This window comes from Odontomachus brunneus, unplaced genomic scaffold, assembly GCF_010583005.1.
Source record: "Odontomachus brunneus isolate Ranch 3 - 2012 unplaced genomic scaffold, Obru_v1 Obru_scaffold_044, whole genome shotgun sequence".
Lineage (NCBI taxonomy): Eukaryota > Metazoa > Arthropoda > Insecta > Hymenoptera > Formicidae > Odontomachus > Odontomachus brunneus.
This window is the reverse complement of record NW_022639494.1, coordinates 115233-139301: the sequence shown is the minus strand read 5'-3', so window position 1 is coordinate 139301 and position 24069 is coordinate 115233. Positions and strand designations below refer to the sequence as shown.

At 42.3% G+C, this 24069-nt stretch overlaps 1 protein-coding gene across 4 annotated transcripts in view; it reads right to left on the bottom strand.

The window, feature by feature from the left end:
* LOC116844666 (regulating synaptic membrane exocytosis protein 1) overlaps window positions 1-24069 on the bottom strand; it is a 209258-nt gene that overhangs the window by 133612 nt on the left and 51577 nt on the right. For all 4 annotated transcript variants that reach the window (XR_004378114.1, XR_004378115.1, XM_032816521.1 and 1 more), the window contains exons 2-3: window positions 17720-18085; window positions 727-838 (exon numbers count right to left, since the gene is read on the bottom strand). Coding sequence is in view for 2 of the 4 variants with exons in the window: in XM_032816521.1 (XP_032672412.1) it covers window positions 727-838; window positions 17720-17758 (151 nt within the window). In the remaining 2 variants the exon portion in view is untranslated. The remainder of the gene's footprint in view (window positions 1-726; window positions 839-17719; window positions 18086-24069) is intronic.

The following is a 24069-nucleotide window of genomic DNA, read 5'->3' as shown; positions in this document are numbered from 1 at the left end:
GAGAGAGAGAGAGAGAGAGAGAGAGAGAGAGAGAGAGAGAGAGAGACGTTTCCGTGAACATTTTCTCTCCGTCCAACGCGTTCCGCGGTACAATTGAACAAACATGGCCAATATTTATGCAAGCCTCACCCGACACGAATCTCTGTTTGCACGTCGCGCAAATGTAAATTTCGTGGACTCGTGTTGCGGTTGGCCGGTCCGAGCCGCCAAAGCGTTCGCCGTGAAATAAAGACACCCCAATAAGAGAAAAGAGCGAAAGAAGCGAAATCGCGCAGTAGTACGTATCATGAACGTGATCTTCGTTCGTGATCGGGAGCAAGCCCGAATCCGGGGGTTACGCGACAAGAAATCACCGGACGGAATGCTGCACCGATTGTGCGATTGTTCCGGCGCCGCGCACGAGCTCCAGACGCGTTTTACGATTTGCGCCACCTGCGACTCGACCGTTAATGTCTTGTAAGGTACGTGAAGTACGCGGCTGCTGGCGAAGCGCGTTCGGAAATGGAGAACAAGGTCGCCCCGGGGAAGTTTGTTCCCCAATAATGGCTTTCGAACGGGATCTCGACGTTGAGTTTTCTGCCATAATTGCAGTTGACGGGGGAAGTTAATAACGCGGGCTTAGACTAAGCTCGATCGCAAACACGACAGGTTGCAGTCGCGCGCTGCATGACTTGAACAACGAGTGTCTGTTAAACGGTGGTGAACGAAAAGAGATATACAACTCACCGTTCCCCGTCGCTATAATGTTTCCCAGCTGCCAGAACTTGCTCAGAGTCTTCCCGCTTTCCTCTGGCGTAACCGACCCTGAAGCACCGGCTTCCGGCTGCGTTGTTACCATCTGCAACGCGAAAGATATTTCAGCCTGATAAGCCTAATAGCTGTCTCTCTCTCGCTCTTTCTCTCGGCACGGTGAAATATAAATGTATTACAACGCATAAAATGATGTAAAATTAATGATATTACGAGCGAGTTAATTGTCCGGTGTTGTTGTGTGAACATTTAACAACCGATGCACTTTGTGTATTATCAGTATTAATTGTTGCAATCAAGTGTTCACACGTGGAGATAAAAATATATAACAAACATTACAATCATTAATTTATCTTTATACGCGTTTTTCATATCCTCCATATTTCGCATTATGAAATCAAGTTAGATATACAGTATTTACATATTTGTATTAAAAATATTCCTTCTTATTGTCGTCTGTGACAGCTCTCAATGCAAATTGTCAAAAACGCACGAAAAAGAATTTGTGCAAAATTGGTTTAACGCAAAGTTTAGCTTTATTGAGACGAATCAACGCGTTTTGCTCGAAATACAGCATCTTTTGTTCTTGTCAGACCCAAACTTGATTATTTATTCTCAAGGAAAATGTGATCATCCAGCGAAAATAAAGATGATTGACGCGAGTTTGCGACGCGACGTTGAGCGAATATCAATACCAATGGTGACAGAACGAAACGCGTCCTCGTGAGTCGGCGAACATATTAATTAGTTAATGTCCGCGACACATCTCTCCCGCGGCCTGCGGTGACATTCTCGAACTTTGTCGTCGTGATTACACGATGAGAAATGCCGGGCGGACTCGGGCCGCGAAGCGTTGAAATATCTTCCAGTCCCGGGCGAAAACTCGCCAGAATTGAAGGTAAACACGCGACACTTCGGGTTACGTTTCATTAGAGCGCTTCATTGCGTTACTTCGCAAGAATTATCGCCGTCGGGCCCGAGCGAGACTTGGAGATTTTAATCAAGAGAGCCACCGCGGTCTCCTTACATTCCACGACGGGGTGGTAAGATTTCTCCCGGCAAGAGGAGAGAACCTACGCGGTCTCTCCTTCTTTTATGCAAAATACGCGCGCGCGAGAGTGAGTTAGCGTTACCGTCTGGCGTTCTGCCGTCTCGACGATTTCATTTTTAGACTTTCCCGGCGATTTTATCGCCGCGCGGGGAATAACTTGCGCGGTTCTTCGCAATTTACTGCAAAAATCAGAAGCGACCAATTAGCTCGCCGAACCGTGCATCGTGCTTACCGAGAATTCTCCCAACGACGCGCTACGGTAACCAACCGCGGCAAATTTAATAAACCCAACAGCAGAAAATGCAGCAAATTCTTATATATTTAACGTCGGGGCGGGCGATCGATTACGCTCTGTTTTCCTGGAAGAAGCCCGAGGAAAGAGAGTTCCCGTTCGTGTTCCACGATGAAAGACGCCGAGACTCTTAAGTGTATCATAGAGCAAAACCGAAGATACCATATGGAACTGTAAAATCCAATTTTCTTCTCCCCTTTCCCCTGACCAACCAAAAATAAAAAGGAACGACTTCTGATTCGCTGCTCCTTACAGCGAAACACCAACCAACCAGCCAGCACCGCGAACTTTCCTCGGACTTCGATCGCCGCGGTGACCTTTGACACGTAGAGGGCGACGGTAAATATCCTCGCAGATACAACCGAGTCCGTACGAAAACCAATTTCGTAATCGAGATGTAAATTGCGCCACATCTGGCCGATTGCCAATTTCTCTCTCCCTCGTTCTCACTAGTGTCTCTCTCCTCCCCCTCTCTCTCTCTCTCTCTCTCTCTCTCTCTCTTTCTCTTTCTCTCTCTCTTCCTTTGACTCTCAATCGCGCTTTACTCTTACCCCCCATGCATATTTCCCCCACATACACCAGCTGTACTATTCGACACGTTGAGCTCGGTATAATGCGTGATTCTGAGCTGGAACAGCTCCAGCAGTTGGAAACAGCCGGCGAACGCCCTCGTGATTTGATCCAGTGCTCGCTGATGGAACGCGGCTACGCGAATATACACACACGCTGGGAATATTAAATGCGTAGCGGACCACGGTCTCTCCGTCCGTCAGTTCGTTCTTCCTTCCTTCCTTCCTTCCTTCCTTCCTGTCTGCCGGTCTGCCTATGCTCGTCATTTCGCAGATCACGGTTCTTGCATATAGAGAGCCTTCGTCGTTTCTGCTGCTCGACATGCGCTTGATTGCGTATACAGAGTGTTCACCGCAACAGTATCCGCTATATTTTTACCAGTTACCATGATCGGATAAAGAGAAGTTCTAAATATTCATCAGTTTTCAAATGGCACGATAAGATGCTATAATAGAAATTGTTGAAAATGAATTTTTGTGTACAAGAAAAAATTAAAATCACCTCCGTTTTTTTAAAATGAATCTATATCTTTTGTATCCATAGTATTGTAAATTTATATCTTTTATATTCGTAGTGTTATAAAAGAGAACCTACACAAATAGTAACTCATAATACTGTTTCACAGCAAAAACTGTACGATAAAATAATAATGAAAAATTTCAACAACATGTGACACAAGCACACAGAAACATAAATCGAAGTATCCATTAATGCGACATATAAAACTCTCTGACGCTTTGCGCGTTACGGAAAATGGATTTCCTTTCGAACATATTCTGTGCACCAAAACATTATTCATTACATTGTACTCCAAATATTATCGTATCTCCTGTCTGTATTTTCACTGTTAAATGTTAGTAATAAAAATAATATAATGAGAGTTACTATAGAATTTGTCTTGATTTCTAAGATAGAAGGAGGGGAGGGAGATACCATGGTTCCGTTTGGAAAAGTGAAGATAATCTTGACTTCTTTACGAAAAAGCAATTTTTTAGAGGTTTTTGTTATTGCATTTTATTGCGCCGGATTCAAAAACTGATTAATTGCATCCAGGATTTTCTCCTGCCCGATGATCGTAACTGGCAAAATAACAATGGATACCGTTACGGTGAACACCCTGTAAGTCGTCGCGGTGTATTCCGTGTATCACGCGATATTGCATATACATTTTGCATATATCTATACATTCATGGCAAACAGTCTCATACTAAAGTAACTAATAGAGAAGCGACCGAATCACGCTTCTCTGGAGAAGCAGAATTCCACGTTTGTGATTACGCACGCCTCAAGCCGCAGAATATATATATGCTCTTGATCGCGAGAGGAATCCCGAATATCGTCAAATACAATCTGTAGTCAGCGCGATAAATATTTCAATCGTGTCTGTGTGTTTACCAATAAGTATCTGTTGTTGTAGCATTAAATTCGCTTACTTCACGCTATTCCATATACTTCGCGCGCGCACACTTCCCGTAACTGACGTATGAATTGCAAATCTTGCGCGCCGGTGTATGTACAAGGCGTTGCGTGTGCAACAGCAACAGCTGTTCCATGTGCATCAATACTACCAGCACGATAGTATCCTCCGGAAAGCTTCCAACTGTCAGCGTCGTGTCTCCGAGAAATGATAGCGAATCTGTTCGATATTTCAAGGTCGTGCTTCAGATGATCTCTAAATCGCGACGTGGCTCGTAGCAGAGTCCTATTCGCGAAGAGAACGTTCGAGTTTAGTGAGAAATATGTTTCCCAGAAATCTATAAATATTCAAAAGTTTCCTCTGTTGCATACAGAAATTTTTACACAGAATTCTCTCTAAAAATCTGTCGCGCGAACCAGAGATTGCCTAAAGCAAGGTTTCGAAATGACGTTCACGGTATCAATGTGCATACATTTGCTTCGCGTAAAGTCTCATCGCGATCACCACAATTCGCCTTAAGAGCGAATAAGTTGCGAAGGGGAATGAAAGAACATCGGCGTATCTGTTTTGCGTCGCTTATCATTGCGTCGCCAATTAGTTCGCGAACGCGCGCAAGATTCCATTAATGTCATCCCATTCCTTAGCACAGTAGCGTTTGAAATTTTCGACTAGGCGCATTATATTACAATATTCGTGCATCATGGCTGTTGATTATTCGAGGGATTGGCAATTTCTCGAATAATCGACAATCATATGATGCACGAATATTTATGATATAAGGCACCTGAGATATCGAAAATATATCAAATGTCATTAATGTCATTTGCCGAGGAATGGGGACAGCATTAATAGAGTTTTGTGCACAGTCGAATGATTAAAGGCACTTTTATCTCGGTGAGTTTTGCAACGCGTCATGCATCCAATGTAAATGCATTTTCTGAAAGTTACTAAAAAGCAAATCATTCTATTGGAAACAAGATGCTGAAACTCATCGAGGTAAAAGTGTCGCAATTTTTAATTATCAGATTGTACACATGCACGCACGTACGCACGCACGAAATGCGAGCACCATCCGCATTGAAATTCGCATCTCACGCACTTACACGCTCGACGGTAGCTATCGAACAAGTGTCACGCTACCGATAACACATGTCGCATTTGCAAACGTTATGACACGAGCAAGTCGGAGCCCGCGTTCGAATGCAATCGCGTTTCAGCGTGCAATCGTCGCCAGCTGACTGAATTTAATCGTCGGCGACGATATTCCTCTACTTGACATAATTCACGGTACCGAGAAAGGAAACGCTCGGACTGAAGGGCGCGAAGCTGCACACTCCCGTAAATTACAACAATCGTCCGACCGCGAATATTATCGCCACCTCCGTGGCAAATAATCGCGAGTATCCGGAGATCATTCTCCGCGTGCACGGCCATGAAACATTTCTCACTGACGCGATAATCCTTCCTTGCGCGCATTTTCAGAAATTCATTTCCGTCTTCTAACAGGGTGTCTACTAGAGACGTGGAAAAAGATTTCGTGAGATTTCCTTGATTTTCCAAGCGCTTCCGTACGAATTTCCATGCTGCCTCGTGGCACCTTTAGATGCAGATTCGGAATGAATTTATTTATTGCGCGCGCTTCTTGTGCGTACTATTTCTTGCATAATTTTGGAAGAGAAAATCGAGGGCCATTCAAGTTTCTCGGATATTAGGTTTAATGAAATATTTAAATTAAGTGAAGATCTCTCTTTCATGCGATTTATGGTTTATAAACCAGGAGAAAAGATATCTCCAAGGAATTACAAACATAAAATATAAAATATTTCTCAAATAAGAAAATGTACATCTTAAAACTTTAATGGAAAAAAACATTTGGTTGAATTTACCAAATTTCTAGTGAAATACGAACAAAATGAAAATTTCTGGTTGAATTTGCCAGAATTTCGTTCAAGTTGACCAGAAATCTTGTTAATTCAAACAGTGTATTAGTAACACTTTAACCGGAATTTCTGATTCGTTCATAATTCACCAAAAATTTTATTAATCCAATCAAACCTTTTTTTCGTGCAGTTTTTTTACAAAACTAATTGTTTATTCTATATTTTACATTAATATGTTATTAGTATTCACCAAGAATAAATATCCTTATTTTTTAAATATATTATTCCTCTCATAGGGCATTCTTCCTCACGAACGTAAAATTCATCATTACGCTAAATTCGCATTAATTTACAGATATATCCACGTTTTATGAAATTTTTTTACACGCTCTAGTAGAAATATTTCCTTGAAGTAAGGATAACACCTCGCCTCTGAACGTCTGACGTGCGGCCGCATACAATGCGCAGCTAAATGGAATCTAATGGATGGTCGCAGTCCACACATCCCCGTGCGTATAGCGTAGAATTTACGACGTCGGCAGAAGTCTAATCGTATGATAGATGAAAATGGCGGTACGCCCGTGTTTGCGTAGACACTCGCGGAAACTGTCGCGTCCGCCCGACTTATCGGCCACACCGGCCATGACAGATAACCGTATTAGGTCGAGAGCGCGCGAAAGGAAAATCCACGACGGGGATGGAGCGTGGCGAGTGAAAAAGGCCGTGTTACTAGCGTACCGCTGGGAATCAAATTTCGTCGTCGTGCCGCGGCCGACTGAAATTAGAGTTAATTGAGCATACATTCATTTCACACACGAAAATCGCGCCTACGCCGCCGCCTGTTGGAAAATAAGAACAAACGCACGATTCAGCGGGAACGCTCTTTATTTCGTTATCGGTCTATCAATCGTACGTTAATTGGGAAATTACTGATGGCTGACGTCAAGTTACATTCTATCCTAACTGGAGAATCTATCTAATACAGATTCTCCAAGTAGGACAGAATATACGAGGAAATAATGCACAGTCCGCTAAACAAAGCAGACATAATTAAGAGATCTTTCATTACACGTCACATCTATAGAGAAAAAGTATTTAAAAAATAGTAAACATTTTTTTATCTCAGTGTCTGTATGTTCTCTATATTAACTATTGAACCCTTTGACTGACCTAGACGAAATTTTATATTAGTTAATCTCTAGGATCCTGAATCCTGAACAACCCCCTGACACTCTTTGTGATAACTCAGGCGACGTTAGGTAATTTAAACTAATAACATATAAAAAGAACTAGGCTGAATATTTGCCGAGCAATTTCCATGATGCAAGTTCCATGACAGCCCAGTTTTACAACGTACAGATAAAATAAAGTTAAAGCGCATCGATGAGATACGTCGCGCGAGAACTGCATTACGAGGCGGCTTTTTTACGGTTGCGTCGATAAGATCGGTCGGAATACGGGGGTATAAAAGTACGATAAGACAGAAAGTGACCGTAGAAACGATAAGTGGTATAAATGAGCTTAATACGCGGCACTTTCCACGCTAGAGCGGATCGATCCACTGACGAATGATGGCCGACTCGACGGGGAAAACGAAGTCCGAACATACGCGCGCGCTGCTCTCTGCCGATTTATCGGAAATCTTTTTGACGTATTCAAAGAGCACGGCTACCAAATGGCTTCCTTGGCTCCGATAAGACCTCTGGAAAATGCCACGACTTGCCGAGAATGCGCGAGAAACCTCTGCGGCGTGCTTTTATTCCGCAAGCATGTACGGAAGAAAGGAAGAAGCATTTCGCATATTTACGAATCGCGCTCAATTTATCCATCTAATTTCTCTCCTCCTTTTCTTCCATGCCCTTCTCAGCCTTGAGTATTTTCGGCACTGAAACTGGGTTGACTGACTGACTGACTTTTTTTAAAAAATACATATCGTAAAATCTGGAACGGTGCTATTCCCCTTAATTGTTACGAAGGTTTCGGCAGTAACGGGCAAAGTTTTCGTGACCGTAATCGCGAAAGTTTGCTCCCTCTCTTTCTCTTTTTCTCTGCCTTTCTAGCCGGCACAAAGCTTCTATCGCCATTTTTACGCGAAGTCCGCCATTAAACGCTCTACCGCGTATAATAGCGCAATGTTTCCTAACTTGGAGTTTTCTAAACGGGCATTTTTCTTGGCGATGCGGCCTCGTCGCCGAGTTAGTGACCTGCGCTGCGAGTTGAAATACTGTTTTTTAAAACGATAACCGTGATAAATAATGCAGCCGTGCGCGATGTTTTATGGCGCGCGTTAAACAGTAATGTTTACCAGTGTCGCATAATATTTCTCACGTGAACGTTGGGAAAGTGGGCTGATAAAAAAATCATATTCTTCCGTTTCCCGTTCGCGTTCGTCGCAGTGACAGACATCTGGAAAACGCAGGGAAACAGCCGTGAAAAATTCGCGAAGACTGCAGAGACGAGCACATAGTTCGCAGAACATTAACCCGGCGCATTATCCGCGAATAGGTATCCGCGTCGTAAATTTTCCGCGAGTTCTTCGTAGCGAGGTCTTCATTTATACCCCCGAACTCGTTGTAATTCGCAGTAATGCGCGGACACGTGGTAGACATGAAAACTGAAGACGCGCGCGCGCACACAGAACCATGAAGCAAATATATTCCAACTCTCTGATAATAAAAGTTTGACAGACCGTCGTAACGTTCGTAGCACATTATCATAAATAATGCACCTCGTGAATCGTGTTAGCTACAATCTCGAAGTTCGCTCCCCTCGTTTCCTTACATTTTTCAGAGCCGTCGTTAAGGGGAAAAAGTACCAGTGTTTGGACACTAATAATGCTGCTACCTAACTCTGGACATTTTTATTGTTTTGGTTTATAAATACAAATATATTTAAGTTTTCAACACATGTACATGCTGAATATATATGTATACGGATGTATACTATATGGAAAATTAAAATATGTTCGTGTTTAAAAGTCAAACAATCAGAATGTCCCAATGTCCCAGCGTCAGGTACCAGTATCACTAGTATTCAAGCATTGATACTTTTATCTCAAAGTTAGAAATCACAGACATTTATATTATAGATATCTAGACTAGACTGCTAACTCGCGTAAAGTACACGATTCCAAAAGGTACGTACAGAACTCATGCGCGTGCATTATGTAAGATTATTGGAGTGATGTGTAAGTTGGATAATCATTTCTAATTTGTTGAAGGCAGATATATAGACATCGGCCATACTATGGCCGATATATCTACTATTCCCTCTGTGTATTTTTTTATATGGTATTTAAGGGTCTAAATATTAGCAATCGAATTATGTATAGAAGAGCCTAGAAACACATGATGCCTGATTTCATGTCTTATGACATGCATGCTCAGTTTACTGCATGGATCTTCCAATACACGACAGCGATTGATGCAGTGAACAAAACTGTCGGTTCAATTTACGTAAGAAGGCATGAAATCGTGCATCATGTGATTCTAGTTTTAACAGTAAGAAAGTATGAAGGAAAAGACGAACATGGCGATTCCGACGACTTCGAAATTACATCACCGGGATATAAAAGCGTCCAACGATTCGTTTGTACGGAAGTGCCTTCTGTAGCCGAACAATAATGTTAATGAGCGAATAAATTTCTATACGCGCACACATACACGGGCTAATTCAGTCAGCCTAATTAAATCGATAAATTAATTAGTAGCTAAACAAATCGCGGAAACAAAGGTAGCGGCTGATACGAGCTAATGACGTGAGCAGTCGTGCGTCACCGTCGGCGCGGCGCGGCTCAGCTTTTAAGCTCGCTTTGACACCTGTCGACTTTATGGCGGCAGCGGGAGCCTCGTAAAGCTGCAACACGATCGTTACCTCGCGCGCGTGAACTTTCGAGCTTATCCGTCGGCGAAACGATCCCCTGCGATCTTTCGATTTAGTTCGCAATAATTTAAGCCTCTTAAATGTCAGGACGCGCACCTAGTCGCACGAATGTCGAGTTGATGAAGCCACGTCTGCGTTAGAGCGCGGCCGCTCTATCAATTTTACACATGTAAAGAAAAAACGCACCTACGCGTAAGGGTCAAGAGAGAGAGAGAGAGAGAGAGAGAGAGAGAGAGAGAGAGAGAGTGTGTGTGTGTGTCTGCGGGGATGTAAGTTTTTCTACAGCCGCGGACTGAGGGCTTCTTCTTCCTTCAAAAGAAGTTGGTCCATGAATTTGCGCGTCAATAACGACGATGGTCGTCAATGAGCCGATGGGATAGGTCGGAATTGGTAACTGATTCTTTTTCATTTCGGACGCGCGATTTCGAGGGGAAATTGAGTCGAAAAACTTAGCGGGCAAATTAATATTTTTTTTCAGGCCAAAGAAAGCAGTTATATTTTGGAATTTATTTTTAAAGAGTACCACTAAATGTGAATACTTCAAACTACTAAATAATATTTTATTTACATTCAAGCAAAAAATTTATTCTCCTCTTTTGTGCGGAAATGACGTCACAACATCGATTGCTCGATGCCTCGAGGCTGCAACTTCGCCAGTTTGCATGATTTACGTTTGTACAATAGTCAAATCGAAAAAATGAAAAAAGTTTCTTATAAAGTAGTATTGTAGTTATAGTTTCTCTCTCTCTCTCTCTCTCTCTCTCTCTCTCTCTATATATATATATATATATATATATATATATATATATAGCCAGAATTTTTATTTTCAAACAATTGATTTTCCTGGTACGTTTTAAAGAATAAGTTAAAATTTGTTGCAAAAATTTGTTGCAAAAATTTGTTTCTTCAAAAAAAAAACTAAAACGGAAATGTGAAAATTCTGGCCTGAAAGACCATAACTACAACACCATTTTGTAAGAAACTTTTTTCAAATTTTTATACATTAAATATAATATCACATGAAATGTATTATTTTATAGCATATATGTGTGAAATTCAAACCTATTCATATTTAGCAGTTTTCCTCAAATAAATCCCCGAGTATTTTTGCGTGCGTGCGTGCTTTATTACTTTCCGCCGCGGCGCGAGTGTAATTTATTCATTATGGAAGGATCGCCCTTAACGGCTTGATAAAATTTTGCGCGTTCCGGTTATTACGGATCGCGCGCCAAAGCGCAACGCGACTGGTCTCGTCGTTTTTTACGACGGGCTAAAGATCCATAGGTCCGCATGCGGATATTCGCAGTGGAGAAACGTGTGATTGGCGCGTGATTACATCTCCGGCGAACTAGGAAAAAGGTCAGCTGCCATTTGCCGTAATGGAAAATGATCGTTAGTGAAATTGCTCGCCGAGCAGCCGCGATGACAACGGCTCGGAAAAAAAGTCGAGTGCGTTTTAAAGAGTCTCTTGCGCAATCCGGAGGATCGCGCGTTGGATAATACTCTCTGGCTATGCGATAGTCCCCGTACACCTTAGACGTAAGAGGGAATTGTAAATGGTGTGTAAGAGACTTTTCTGGGCGAGTCTATGGGAAAATACGCTGCGCTCCGCCGAGAGAATGTACTGGAAGATTGTCCCGGCGAGCGACTCTCTCAGCCGAGACGATCTCCTGGATTGGAAATGCCTGCGGGTTAAAGATCGAGCAGCGATATGGAGTCAACCGCGTCAATCCGAGGCTAACTGGAATCAGTGCAGAGTGTTAATCAGTAATCAGAATTAATCAGAATTAATCAGAATTAATCAATCGCCATGTACGTGATCACGAGCAATTTGATTGATCGATGAAACGAATTATTAAACACTGTACAATCAATTAAAGTTTAGTTAACAATTAATTTCATCAGTCGGTGAAATTATTTACGATTTTATTGACGACTGATTAATTTCGATTATTGACTTGCCGATTATTTCAGCCAGATATTTTTTTATCCGTTAACATCCAACACTGACTGGAACTTGTATTGATAAATATAATCGAGAGAATGTGTGACAAAATGTCGTATATTCTACAAGTACTATTAATAAGTGCAGACTGATCAAGCTATTGTTTTCTCATATCGCCCGCGGTTCTGTCCGCGGGAACGGATTTTGTCGCTGAAGCGAACGCGAATTCGCGATGTGTTGCACGTGTAAGGAACGCGGCTGGGGCGATTCGTAAGTACAGGCAGTAAACTCGGTGAAGAACTCGGAAGCAACTGGCTGCATCTGCCCCGTTGGCGGCGCAGGCGACGAAATTGAATGAGAAAACGCCGTCGTGCCGGCGACAAGCACTACTACGACGTGCTCACGATGATAAATATGGCAAATGTGTGTACCTCCATCCGGAGATGCGCCGTATCGAGCATGATCATCATCCAGGAGCCGTGCTCGTTGCGTCGGCGTGTAGCTCATACAGCGCATTTTCCATAAAATTTCTATCCTCCACGACTTGGCCGTAACGGCAAGCGGAAAAGTCGCGGAAAATCCGACCTCTCGTGGTGCTCGCAGCGAGCGCGCCACCGACTTCTTCGATTCAACACTGTGCGTTCCACGATCGGTCCACGAGGAAACGCGCGTCAGCGGAAAATTTCGCTGGAGCTGCTTGCGTCACCGGCTTAAGTCGCACTTTTCGAGCACGGCGGAGCGGCCGCGGGTTTCCCCGAGGCGATCTCGGACTGCTTTTCCCTTCGTATCTCTTATTTCTCCCTTGCCCCTGCCGCTCTTCTCTGACTCTTTGCAATGACGACGCGCTGGAAATGACAGTTTGCGTACACTCCTCGGCATTCGTTAGCGCCGATACCGCGGCTTTATGGCAGAAGTTTGTTAATAAAAGTTTTCTCACGGCGGATTCGCGGGGAATCGGGGGCACTCTGAAGATTTAGTGGCGGGATCCGTGTATTTCCACGCGCCTCCGTCACGGGGAAAGTTCCGGTCCTGTGCGGAAACGCGCATAAAGGCGCGGAGGTGACGAGCTCTTAACAAAATTACACGTCATTTCGGCGCACGCGGTGATCTACGCGATTTTCTGTCGCGTTTTCACGCCAGGGAATTTCGGGACAGAACGACGAGTCGCAAACGATTGTACACTGAAAAAAATACTTGCAAATTCATTTTGGAGATGTGAGGTTTATTTACGCGAAATAAAGTTTATCTCAGTGAAATGAAATTTATTTCTGCGCGCAAATAAAAACTTTATATAACCCACAAATAAAATCTCTAGTTTTTTTTTCGATGGCAAAGGAGTGTGAGGTAACAAACAAAACGCGACAAAATCTCACTCTCCGTGAAGCGGAGAATGTCACAGGCGGGATCAGTCACTGCGCGGTAGGAGATCATCGATAAGATATATATATCTCTCTCTTTATGTTCAAAAGCACCGATTTTTTCGTACTCCCGCGCCAATCGACCGACGAGAGTTTCGCGGGCAGGAAGTGCACCGAATAACACGCCAGTTACAGCTCGCTGTTTCGCTCGGGCACATTGTTTGCATTATTCGCGATGTACACAATGTGGAAAATGTTGAAATAATATTTTCGTTATTGAGAGAGAGATTGCGCGCACGCATATATCACGGAAAATATCGGCTCCGCCAGTCACGAAAGAAATGTAGAATCGCGCTTTCGCGTTTCCCTCGCCGCGCATCAACAATCGATCTCATCCGGCCGAAAAAGTCTGCAGAGCTTCTCGCGCGCATGCCGCTACGTATTTTCCCACGGGTTATAGATATTAACTCGTAATATTAATTAGCGCGAAATATTAATTCTGCCTCCTGATTTCGCCAATATAATTACGGGTGTAGAAAAATATAATGCTAAGCAAAGCGATCACACCGTTTATTTTCCTGCTTTTAAATAATGATTATCTCTAATAAGCAATATTCTCTTGATATAATAATCTTAAAATATTTTCACCACAAACTTTCGAAAATTGTCACATACTGAAAAGAAGAATTATTCTCTTTACAAAGAGAAAGATTTATTCTCTTTACAAGAATATTCTAAAACTAACCTCATCGAAAACAAAGTTAGTTCGACTTTATGTAGTAAGCAAGCCGAATTTTTGTTTCAATTTTCTCTGCGTTTGTGCGGGCGATGCCAAGATTTTGCGAAAATAACGGTGGTGTCCGAGAAAAATCGCTGTCGGCCATAAAGGGACCTCTATGTCGTATCGCGGTCGATATTTAAGGCCATTGCCGAATATTGATACTATCAAGAAATGAATAAATAAGCTCGCGCCGTGGGTTCGATAAATTTCGAAACAACCGTCTGAATAGGTACTAACCCAACGTCTCTTCCTTCCAGCCCGGCTCAACCACTTTCACGTGCGCGACGAGAGCAATAAAAGGACGAAAAAAAACGCCAACATAAAAAAATAATAGCGCCAACGCGAGATCCTTCAATATTTCTAAATGGAATACGAACGAATCGAATTCTCCTTCCCTTTTTCCCCTCCCTCTTTCTCTTTAGAAAGACAAACCGAACAGCAAGTTCGTTCTGAACGACAGCAATTCTGAACGACAGCAATTCTCGCGGAGCGAAAAATTCGTTATTTACATAGGAAGTGTATTTTTTATACAAAGAAAAAATGTTTCTATAAGTAAATAACGCGCGCGCGATGTTATGGCGAAACATTCATGTTTTTTACGCGTGAGCAATAACGTTCGGCCAAAAACTTGCCTGTGAATTCTCCATGAAACCTGCGGCAGTGGTTTAATGATATCGCAAATACTGGGTTGCAAAAAGAAACGTTAGCGACGAAATCATTACCGTATTTCGCTGGCGGCGAGGTGTCTCTTGCTCGATGCGTAATGCCAAGCAAAATATGCAAAAGGGTCGTGGCGCGCGAAAGAGACAAACGGAGAGAAGAAACAAACAAAATGAGATGAGCGAGACAGAAGACGGTTATGTTTCGAGAGAAGAGAAAGAACAAGTTTAAAATGAGATATAACGCGACTATCCCTTCGACTAGCTGACATTAACGTTCAATAAAACTGGAAGAATCGTCGCAAGGCCGCTCGTAAAAATGAGAAACAGATTCATCTTCCCGAATGTTCGCCCACCTACATCCTCTTATTTAGGTAAATAAGAAAGATAAAGGCGCGAAGAGAGAAACAGCGGAGATGATACAGCTTGGAAATTCCAAAGCTACAGTGAGGCTGAGAGTATCGAAGGCAAAGAGGAACCGGCGTACAAACATTTCCAGCATCGCTGACTACGAGGAACAGCGTGCAAAAGCTTTCATCTCATCGTGCCCGGGCCGTCTTTGGGAAAGAGCGGACGCGGCGCAAAGAGATTTTCCACACACAGAGAAAGAGAAAGAGGCGAAGAAGGGGGCCGGGGGAGAAAGACGCGCACACAAACAGACATACACACATACACGCGAAGAAATGCCAACTACGCGTGATTAAGTTTATACGCGAGAAGGATCACAAGCACCTTAATCCGTGTGTCACGGGTACATGTGTCGCGACTGTGTCAGCTTCTTCTTACCTATCTCTCTTTTATGATGAAATCTCCGGCATGGTTATTATTGTTCACGAATAAATTGAATCAATCCCATTCGCGATGGACCATGAAGTCTCTCTTTCCTAATGGATCACATTAACTTATTAACTCTCTGCGCGCAACGTTGTGTCTGTAAGAGCCGATTGTTCCAACGTCTTAGTAAGCTACCTGGTAGTTAAATCATGTATCTGCCTCTATCAAATTTGAAGGAAAAACGCAGACAGACATATGATTTAACTATCAAGTAGTTTACCAAGAAGTTGGAATAATCAGGCCTGACATACGACCGTTCAGCAACTTTCGTGAAAGGCCCGGGGAAATCTCAAAATGACGCAAATCTGCTCGCAGAGCTCCCGATTTCGATTTTTATCGCGTTATCTCATAACTAAGATTTTTCTATATTCCTGAAAAAGAGGCGCCCGAAAATGTCAATTTTCAACAAAGTTTTATGGTAATTCGAAATTGTTTGAGGTGTAACAAAAACCTAGATTGTACCGCATATCCTGAAATGATTAGTTTTTCCAAACTAATTTCTAACTTCGTTTTGTAGCGAGAAATTTGACTCTCAGCATACTCCATTGCGAGCTTGACGGTTAGTTTTTCCAGATAGATTCGATGTTATTTTCCAAGCGTGTTACTAGAATCCCAATGTGGTTCGTCTAATCAGATGGATAGAATGTCAGCTGACGTCAGTCATATAATTAAACTTGGGCGACCTATTGGGATCCTACCAACACGCTTGGAAAATAACATCGAATCTATCTGGAAAAACTAATCGTCAAGCTCGCAATGGAGTATGCTGAGAGTCAAATTTCTCGCTACAAAACGAATTTAGCGGAATACATAACTCCTCGTAAAAAAACAACTTCAAACAACGCTCCATGAGTATTGGACTTCAAAATGTAATAGGAAATATAAAAAATAATAATAAATAAAATAGGAGAATAGAATAAATTAATTTCAAAAGAAATGATTTCTTGGGTTGTCACTCCAGATATGTGACATATGGGTATTTTATTAGAATTTTAAAGTTCTGCGCTTCAAAGAGTTAATCGCGAAAGTTTCGATCGCGGCTATGGCGATGGCATTAATATTCAACACTATCTGTTGCAATTATTCAACGCTGCGATATCCAATTTGCAATGCACACTGTATTGATGATACACGTAATAATGTCAGCGTTGAAACAGACCAGGATTACTCGAGTGGGCTGAATCAGACGTGACGGCGCAGTGAACGCCGAATGAACGGTTTTCTTTGATCAGGAGAATGGAAATATCGTGTTAAAGGTGTTAAAGGTAAATCTACAATTCCAGAGTGGCTCGTGCAAAGCTCGCCACGGGCGATTTGCACGGGTAAAAGCTTCGCGTCTACCCCGATCTCTCAGACCCGAAACGAGCTGGGCCTCGCGCTTCTAATCGCGCGCGGTCTGGGGTCCTCCGGTCTCAGATCCGCTATTGGTCGTCCAATTCGTTTCAGATGCTCCGCGATTCGCAACGGGATCGATGCCAACTGTTGAATATTCGATGCGCCGTGGATATCTGCGAGGATATAGCCGGGCCGGCGTTAAATAATAACGCCGCGCGTACTTTAAGCATGATCTATCGATCTATAGATAGGACTTTTTATCCCGATCTGATTCTGATTCAGAATCAGTCGCCAATCGCCCGCGACTTACACAATTACGAGTATTTTCGTGATGATTCGTATCTGCATGTCTTTACATTCCATTATGGCCGGGAATGCGCGACTGTAGACGCGAGGGATTTCAAACGCGTCTTTTTCAGGCGATTTCCATCTCTCACGGGATGTATTCTCGCAGAGAATCCGACACGTTTCGGCTTCTCTCACTTCCCCACTCGAAATTTCGACCTCAGTATTCCATTTAATGTCTACTTTGATACTCTGCCTCAATCTTGCCTGACTTTATTCAATCTCTTAGCTTTGCCAAAGTATTCTCTTTGGTGCTTCGTGCGTTTTCTGGCATTTAGAGACGCTAAATAGAACTTTAGTTTTCATGTGAATTGAATATACACTGATTCTTCAGAATATATAGTTGTTAGAAAGGTGTTGGAAAATTCAGGTCGAAAGTAAAGTTAAAATTTTGGTCGGGATTGTGTCTATCAAGAATAAAGGCGAAATTACCGTAAGACCAAATAAGATTTATATTGTTTGAAGTAAAGCTTCCAAAATGAATAGGCAACCGACTTAACTAAAAAAAAAAGAACTTTGAAATCATCCAAAGTATGTGTACTATTTCATATGTCAATAATTGATCTAAGAGGATCTTTTGAAATAAAAGAGAGAGGTACACGCGGAATAACGCGTCTCACCTTCTTCACAAAGGACGTTATCATGTTGTTGCGCAACATCTTGACGGCTGTGTTTCGACCCTGTCTATTTCTCAACGGAGGTAACGGAGGTAACGGAGAATCCCTAAGTTCCGGTTGCGCCTCTCGTCACTTCCTGTTGACCGGCAGTGGTTGCCGGCATAAAGACCGCCGTATACCAGTCGTGCCCGTTAATTCACGACCACCAACCCTTGGCTCACAACGACCCGATGACGTCTTCAAAGCCGCAGTATCTTGATTGGCGAGAGCTGGAGCCATGCGGCTCCGTCGCCTGCCGCGAGAGCATCTCCTGCGACCGTCGTCCTTCACTCTCAAAGCCGCAAGCTCTCACTGTGTCCACACGTGACTCTGAAAGCCAAACGAAACGTTTAATTACACATGCCTAATTACACGACCGTCGCGAGCGCAAAGCAAAAGTGGACCAGTTCATCAAAATAACCGCGCGGACAATGGACGAAAATTCTCGCTGATTCTCCGTTTTCGTTCATGTTCTGTTTCTGGGCGCACATATGCGAATTCCTAATGGTGCTAATCCTCTCATACGTTCTTAGACGTAGCTAGGAATAATCAGAGTTTGGGAAGAGGAGAAGGGAGTGAGGCGCGAGCTTAATTTGATAGTGGAACACCCCGAACAGATTTATCACGATTACTTCTACAACTTTGAGTTTAACATGCAATTCCCCGTAGGCTCTCTGATTTCGCCAAATGGAAAAAAGTTGGAGGGAAACTTCGAGTATCCCGCGTTTCCTCAGTCATGATAAATACTCTGATATTTCATGAAGTTCGCCGCACGTGTGCACGCTTACAACGACCCGACGAATCACTCGGACTCGTTTTTATAGATTCTCGCCGCGATAACGAGTTTAACGAAGATCGTCGGCTCATTCTTGGCGCGGTTTTCTCCTTTAAAAGTGATGTTGAAGTTTTCGGAATTCACGCTATACGCCACTTTGTAGTTTGCAAACAACGCCCGCACGTTAACCGGCCGCTTTGAGAGAAATGTTTGGCCGAACGTAACTTCGTTAGTAAGTTTAGACGCGAGCTAATATTTGTCCGCGTAAATTAATATCTGGCTTTGTTTCATGCACGCACGAGACGTCGGCCGTTGAACAAGCGCGCGTTCGCAACGTATAAATTCGCGACGATTAATCCCACTTTTTCAACGGCGAATTGGAATCGGAACTTTTCTTTCACATTAATCGTACAGATTTTGTCGGATGTGAAGGATTAATGGAGAATCTCGGTATACTGCCTAAGCATGAACAAAATAACAGTACATGGCTATTCGCAGCACTAAAATGACATTTGACATTATTTTTACATTGCTGTCTCGAGTTCAAAAACTTTTGTTTCACATTAACTCTACAAATTCAGTCGAACTTGAAAGACACTGTATAAGGTCTTTTGTCCTGTTTGTTTATGGTATACTGTCTTATCTTGATGCAATAAATAATTATTTCGTGCTTTACTTTATTTATTATATGTTGTGAATTTTATTTATTATATGTTGTAAATTTTATTTATTGTATGTTATGTCTGTGTGTAAATTATCTTTAAGAAAGACTTAAAAATTATTCAATATTCAGTTATCTCAATATTCTAACTGCATTTAATTTTTATTTCTAATTTCAATAAATATTCATTGCAGGCTGAATAGAGAATATGCAGAATATATACGATAAGCAAGTATCGACTTAATAAAGACTGATATAATTAATGCGTTTTTATCGCCCGTTGGTAGAATACATAGAACAATATATAATTTTATATCTCGAGATTCTTCATTGACTTTTCGAGTTCACGGTATTTCAATCAATGTGAAGCCAAAATTTCAGCTCGGGAACTACTGTGTCAACACACACACATACACACATACACACATGAAAGATCCTTATTATATTAGTATTTCCATTTCCAAATATTGACATGTAAGCAAAATGATAAATGAAAGTAATCCCTCTTTTCGTCTATTTTCTGCTGTTTGTCGATGGTACAACAAAAAGAATCGTACATCATCTTTTCCATTTCATGCGCCATGAAATTTCGAACGGTCTCAGTGTGTGTCGTCGCATTCACGCACGCATGCATATTAATGAGCATTGGCAACAAAATTTATAAAGCTCGTCGTTTACATAGGATATTTGATGCGACTCGCATGTCCGCTGGTACACAAGTAGAACTCATTAGAGAGTGTAAAGGCTTGTAATTTTACAAACAAATTATGATGCAAACATGTGAATTTTGAAATATTAATTAGAGAAAATTGGAGCAATTAATTGCGTGCAATGCGGTGGGGCGAGTTTTTCAGGCTCGCCCATATAGAGTCACTGAGATATTTGAATCAATGAAGATAGTCTATATTACTATAATGTGTGTATTATAATACTGTTCACCATTACGTATTGCCCATCGTTGTCACGAGATCGTCACAGTAAATTCAGACATTTTAAATGAGGTTCAAATTTGGACAAGTTTGAAAAGCTCGTCCCATCGCATTGCACGCATTCATTTATCCCAATTTCCTCCGAATAATATCTCAAAAATTGATATAGTTATTTGCAAAATGGTACAGAATCTCTTCGTTCAGTTTAATAAATTTTCTTTACACATGAATGGAGTCTGTGAATCGAATCAGACATCCTGTATATGTTCCAACATTCAATATTTTCAAACGTTTGTAAACGCGCGGTGCCGCGCGTCGGAGACCTTTAATTCTCCCGAGTATAGAGCGCGCAATGGAACCGTAATTACGAATTCCAGCTCGAAAATGTCACGGCGTCCAAAACTAATAATAATGTAGCCGCATGAATAAAACATGTTGTACCGCGGCGTGTATACAGTTCATCCTTTTACATTTATTGCACTCGGCGAGGCTTTCGCTCGTGCACGCTCGTGCCTCAGTTAATACAAAAGTATCACACAAGAAGCACAAAGTATTTCTGAAACTAGGTGCTTTCGCCGTCGACGACTCGCGCGTACTGCAATTTAAAAGCACGTCGGTGAGCGTGATCCGGCGATCCGATGAGGACTAGAAGTGTTTTCAAGTCGCGACTTTCGGGACGAACGTTCGAAATGTCTCGGGCTTTCTCTTGCGGGAATCGTACGAGAAGGCGCATCAAGGATTAAGTCTGCTTGCATTTAATCAACCCACCGACGTGCAGCGTCGCACAATATACACGCTCGCACTCGATTCCCATTAACTGCAATCTCCATGGGAGAAGATCGCCCACATGATGACCGGACGGAGCTCTTCGATTCCCCAGGGCGTAGTTGGCCCTCGACGATACCGCAAATTATACAGTCGCAAGTTCCGAAACACGCCACGCCTGTCGAAACCAATGAATTCGCACGTGGTCGAGTTTGTCAGCCGTTGAAGACTACCGTGATGGCGGTAGCATCGAGTACACGATTGAAAATCTTCCAAGTGGAAGCAATCCGAGTCCGATCGGACGGCGACATCGCGTTGGTCCCGAAATGTCGAATATTCAACAGACTTTTTGCTCGTTTGTCGATCGCACAGTCAGTTCGACAGCGTTTGACGGCGCTTTTAATTAACGCTTTCCGCAACTGCGGCTGTTCCGCAAACTCTGTCAGATTTCACCGATCGATCCCAACGCGCCGCGAATCGGTTCCTCGCGCGCACGCGAAAGCAGCAGTCGCAGTCGCGAACTTGGCGCGTTTCGGGAGCAGTGCACTTCCGTTGCATTCCGCAGATCAGGCAATTAAGCAGCCGCGCGCGAGAGATGAATTTCGGGGCTGCAACGCGGGTCTCATGGCCGCGTGAATCATAGTAATTGCGATGTAAATGGCTTCGTTAACCGTTCCGCTCGGCGGGATTAGTACGACGTGGCTGCCGCGCCACCACCACCGCCATCGTTGCCGCCGCCATCATCACCGCCGCCCGTTCTAACGTCGTTGTTACCGAAATTTGTTGTTTGCCCGGGCTTCGCGCGCGGTTAGGATTTTCATATAACGATGTTTGTCGCACAGTTTCGCTCTGGCGTGTATTATATGCGCAAAACGACGGTGAAGTGAGCGAGCAACGGAATACCACAGAAGAATATATAATTAAAAACATAAATATTAAACTCTCTCTCTCTCTCTCTCTCTCTCTCTCTCTCTTTGTTATTAAATTAAAGTATTATATCAGTGCTACTATTAGATTTGCATATTTTGTATAATATGTTTTTATTGTTATATCATGTGCAAACTACTTCTAATACTCAATATTATTTTCTCTGTATTTTTTCTAAAGGTGTTTGAGAGAATTATATCCCAGTGCAAATAAATTTTTCTCTCTCTCTCTCTCTCTCTCTCTCTCTCTCTCTCTCTTTCTGTTTGTCTATCTCTCTCGTTAATCGATTGTAGTATCCTGGGTGAAAACGTGAAAGTAAAAATATCTCTGTCGGATAATGGGGAGAAAAAGATTTGGAAAATTGTCGAAAATACACTTAATGCTTATAAAACGATATCAGTTATTGGCTCGTGCGTTTATTAAATCGTTTATGGAATCGGAATTTTCAAAGTTTTTAATAATTGAGCCACTTTTTCCCACTTGACCTTTAGCCTTTAATATCACTGATCACCGATGTACAAGCGTTTGATTATAGTCAAGTGCGTATCGACGCAGAAAGAGCGGTGAGGATAAAGTGAGGCGATTTTTGCTTGTATAACTTAAGTCATACATTTATAATCTTACGTTTTTTTTTTAATTGAATTGAAGAGTTTGAATGCTTGAAGTGTTTGATATCGAAACGTTTCTTTAACTTTTCAATAAAAAAAGTTATAAAACTCTAAACTATGATAAAAGTAATTGGAACGAAATCGTAATTAAAAATCGATTACTATATAAAAAAATGACTTAATTTGATTCTTTCCCTTTAAAAGAATTTTATGCGAATTTTTATTATTTTTACCACTTTTTTTTAACAAATAAAAATATATCCAGCGACCTAAAAACATATAATTTCATATAATTTCTTTCTAGACAAAAATCATCTTACTCATCGTACCTTAGATTGCGCCAATTTAAATCGCGCCGATTTAAATCGCGCCGCGTACTACACGAGAGCGAATCTCGGATAGAAGCAAAGCGGAGACACGATCGAGAGTATTACGCGGTAATAAGGTGATGCCAATTTCCGCGAGAAAAAGGGAGAAAGAAAAAGTGGGAGGGTGCGAAGTCGTATTAAAGAGGCCAAAGAGTGGAGGCGAATTGCGAGAAAGAGGATGCTGCGAGGCGTGGGTGGGTAAACGGGGATGCTGAAGGGAACGCGCAGGACAATGGAGATGGAATGGAATTTCAAACGCGCCGCTCTCAGGGAGTGCCGGCTAACACCCTCGCGTATATATTAATTTATACCATAATGATCCCGCCGTCACTGCCGCCGGCCCTTCTTAGGATAATGTCGCTCAAACAGCTGATTCACGCTGACGGAGAGTCCGCAAGCGGCGGCCCGTCATTAATTGCCAAAGACAATGTCCGCGTGAATAAGACGTGATCGGAGGAGACACCGTTGCCGCGTTAAATTCGGTTGCGAAAATCCAACGGAGCCGATGATAACCGACCGTGCTTCGTGTCGAATAACGCGCTGCCATTTTGCAGATCGTTACGCTTTGCCAGAGATTAAGTTTTACGAGCTACATTAATTAACGGAGACGCGGCCGTTAATGCGCGGCACATCTCCTCGCGTGTTCAATATGACTCGCTCGTCGTTTGATAGGCTCGTAGTTTTCGCCCGCAATTAGCCGCCCCCGTAATTTCGTTGAACTCTTTGGGCAGGCTGTCTACGTGCTTTTAATGTGTATGTTTATAGTAGTGCCGATTTTGATTGGTTTTAGATATATTGCAGAGCAGCTAGAAATTAGAGACGCATATCTCTTTTTGTGTGCTTTCACGCTTAGGGCTTGCTGCAACTCCTGCAAGGTAATTCGGGAAAATCGATTGCGAGTGAGTATCTCTTAAAGAATGTGAGGTTTACGAAAAGATTATTTAAACAAAAGTTTTTCATGGCGTTTAGTATGCTTCATAAAAGTGGTTGATATAAGAAAATTGTGTAGCGCGCGCGCATACTTTATAAAATTGTGTAATATTCTTTAGCTCTTTATTCCGATCTCTCTTTTACCGATAAAAATGCCGTTAAATGCTTATAAGCTAATTAGCTGTAAGTCATATTTAAAGACTTATAAAGACACTTTTATCGATAAAATATAGTTCAGGATAAGGGTTTAACTTTTCAGAAATCGAAATATATATATATGTATATATGTATATATATATATATATATATATATATATATATATATATATATATATATATATATATATAAAA